The sequence below is a fragment of the Squalius cephalus genome (genome assembly GCF_949319135.1).
Source record: "Squalius cephalus genome assembly, chromosome: 16".
NCBI classification, from domain to species: domain Eukaryota; kingdom Metazoa; phylum Chordata; class Actinopteri; order Cypriniformes; family Leuciscidae; genus Squalius; species Squalius cephalus.
Genome location: NC_137137.1, coordinates 33306215 through 33308714, shown reverse-complemented (window position 1 = coordinate 33308714; position 2500 = coordinate 33306215). Strand labels below are relative to the sequence as shown.

Below are 2500 nucleotides of genomic sequence, written 5' to 3'. Positions count from 1 at the left end.
CTGAGCATTGTTTCTGACCATGTCCATCCCTTTATGACCACCATGTACCCATCCTCTGATGGCTACTTCCAGCAGGATAATGCACCATGTCACAAAGCTCGAATCATTTCAAATTGGTTTCTTGAACATGACAATGAGTTCACTGTACTAAAATGGCCCCCACAGTCACCAGATCTCAACCCAATAGAGCATCTTTGGGATGTGGTGGAACGGGAGCTTCGTGCCCTGGATGTGCATCCCACAAATCTCCATCAACTGCAAGATGCTATCCTATCAATATGGGCCAACATTTCTAAAGAATGCTTTCAGCACCTTGTTGAATCAATGCCACGTAGAATTAAGGCAGTTCTGAAGGCGAAAGGGGGTCAAACACAGTATTAGTATGGTGTTCCTAATAATCCTTTAGGTGAGTGTATGTATAATATATATATAGTACTGTTCAAAAGTTTGGGGTTGGTAAGATTTTTGAAAGAAATTAATGCAAGGATACATTTAATTCATCAAAAGTGAAAGTAAAGACATTCATAATGTTACAAAATATTTATCTTTCAAATAAATGCGGTTCATTTGAATCCTGAAAATTCTGGAAAAAATGTATCACAGTTTCCACACAAATATGAAGCAGCACAACTGTTTTCAACACTGATAATAATCATAAATGTTTCTTGATCATCAAATCATCATATTAGAGTGATTTCTGAAGGATCATGTGACACTGAAGACTGGAGTAATGATGCTGAAAATTCAGCTTTGATCACAGGAATAAATTACACTTTACTATATATTCACATAGAAAACAGCTATTCGAAATTGTAATAATATTTCACAATATTACTGTTACTGTAGATCTCAAAAACATTTTAACGACTGGAGCGACAAATTACATTGTAGTAAAATATTGGCAAAATACATCAAATAAATCTGATGAACTCAAGAAAATTATTTTATTTTAGATAAGTAATTGTGTGATTATATTGGGTATTATAATTGTAAATTATAATAATATATGACTGATGTAATATTAACATATAGTACATTTATTTTAATATTCAACAATATTATTGATCTGCCTGCATTGACAGCATTATATGAGAACTGATCTGAGCTGGACGATGACAAAATCGGTTCTCTCCAGAGCGGCTATATATATATATAAATTAACTAAATTAATAACTTTTTTACCAAAAAAAAATGAACCATCACTGAACTTACTTAAGCTGGACTGACACTATTTTCTTCTGGAAACAATTTTTTTCGCATTATTTTCCTGTTCTTCCGAAACAATCTGTGTTGTAAAAAGCGCTATATAAATAAAGGTGACTTGACTTACTGTAATAGATGCACTGAATCTTTTATCTTAAATTAAGATAATCAAATCAAAATAACTTTTGAATATGATTTTTAAAATATTTAAAGCATTTATGTTGGTTTGCATGATAGTCATTATAGACTCTTTCTGAGCTCAGCGGTGTTTATTTGCAGGTGAAGCGCGTGATGAACGGAGTGTTTCAGTCTCTGCGAGGGGAGTTTGAACTGAACGAGACGTACGAAGGAAGTGCTGTTCTCCGAGTGCTGGTCAACACCATCAAGGTCAGGCTCTCAGAGCACATCTCTGTGATTTCTGCTCACAAACTGCGGATAGAAAAATGTCTCAAAGTGTTTTTTCCTCCAATGACAGAGTGTCACACTGCAGCTCCTCACCAAGGCTGAGAGATCGACACCTGAACACAGTGAAGAGGAGGAGAGAGAGAGCGATGCACAGCACATGAACGGGCAGAGAGAGGAAGATAAGGAGACAGACGGAGATCCTGAAGATGGAGTGGGGGAGGAAGAAAAGGAAAGAAAAGAAAAGGAAGAGGTTTCAACAACAGAAGAGAAGGAGGAAGACGAAGCGGTGGAAATCGAAAGTGAACCGGAAGTTGTAGAAGAAAGGAATGAAGAGAAAGTTGTGAAAGTGGAAGTTAATGTCAGCAGCGCAGAACACAACGTGCAAGATCAGGACGGTGAAACTACACACGGAGAAGACGTCACACCCACACAGGAAGTGACCACAGAGAGGCTGCCTGATGACATCACTCCACAGGAAGTGACCACAGAGCTGCCTGATGACATCACTCCACAGGAAGTGACCACAGAGCTGCCTGATGACATCACTCCACAGGAACAGGAAGTGAGGGTAGTGGATGAGAGCGTTCCAGGACTGACGCTCGGCGGGCCGCCCAAGAACCCGCCGCCGCCCCCTGGTGTTGTTCATGAGCACTGCAGCGTCACCCCTGCACACGCCACCAGGTAAGAACATCTATAACTGGAGATTTGTTGCCTTGGTTGTTTTAAAGAGAGTTCACACAGAAGTTTACTCACCTTTATGCCATGACCCTAGTGTTATTGTAGAGATAACTTGATGGACTTCCAAAGACACTCATTCACTGCCATTATAAAGCTCGGAAGAGCAAGGACATTTTTTAATATAACTCTGATTGTATTCGTCTGAAAGAAGAAA

The 2500-nt window shown here is 39.0% G+C and overlaps 1 protein-coding gene across 2 annotated transcripts in view; it reads left to right on the top strand.

The window, feature by feature from the left end:
* fkbp15b (FKBP prolyl isomerase family member 15b) overlaps positions 1-2500 on the top strand; it is a 37944-nt gene that overhangs the window by 30723 nt on the left and 4721 nt on the right. For both annotated transcript variants that reach the window (XM_079896243.1, XM_079896242.1), the window contains 2 exons: positions 1483-1590; positions 1679-2289. In XM_079896243.1, coding sequence (XP_079752369.1) covers positions 1483-1590; positions 1679-2289 — 719 coding nt within the window. The remainder of the gene's footprint in view (positions 1-1482; positions 1591-1678; positions 2290-2500) is intronic.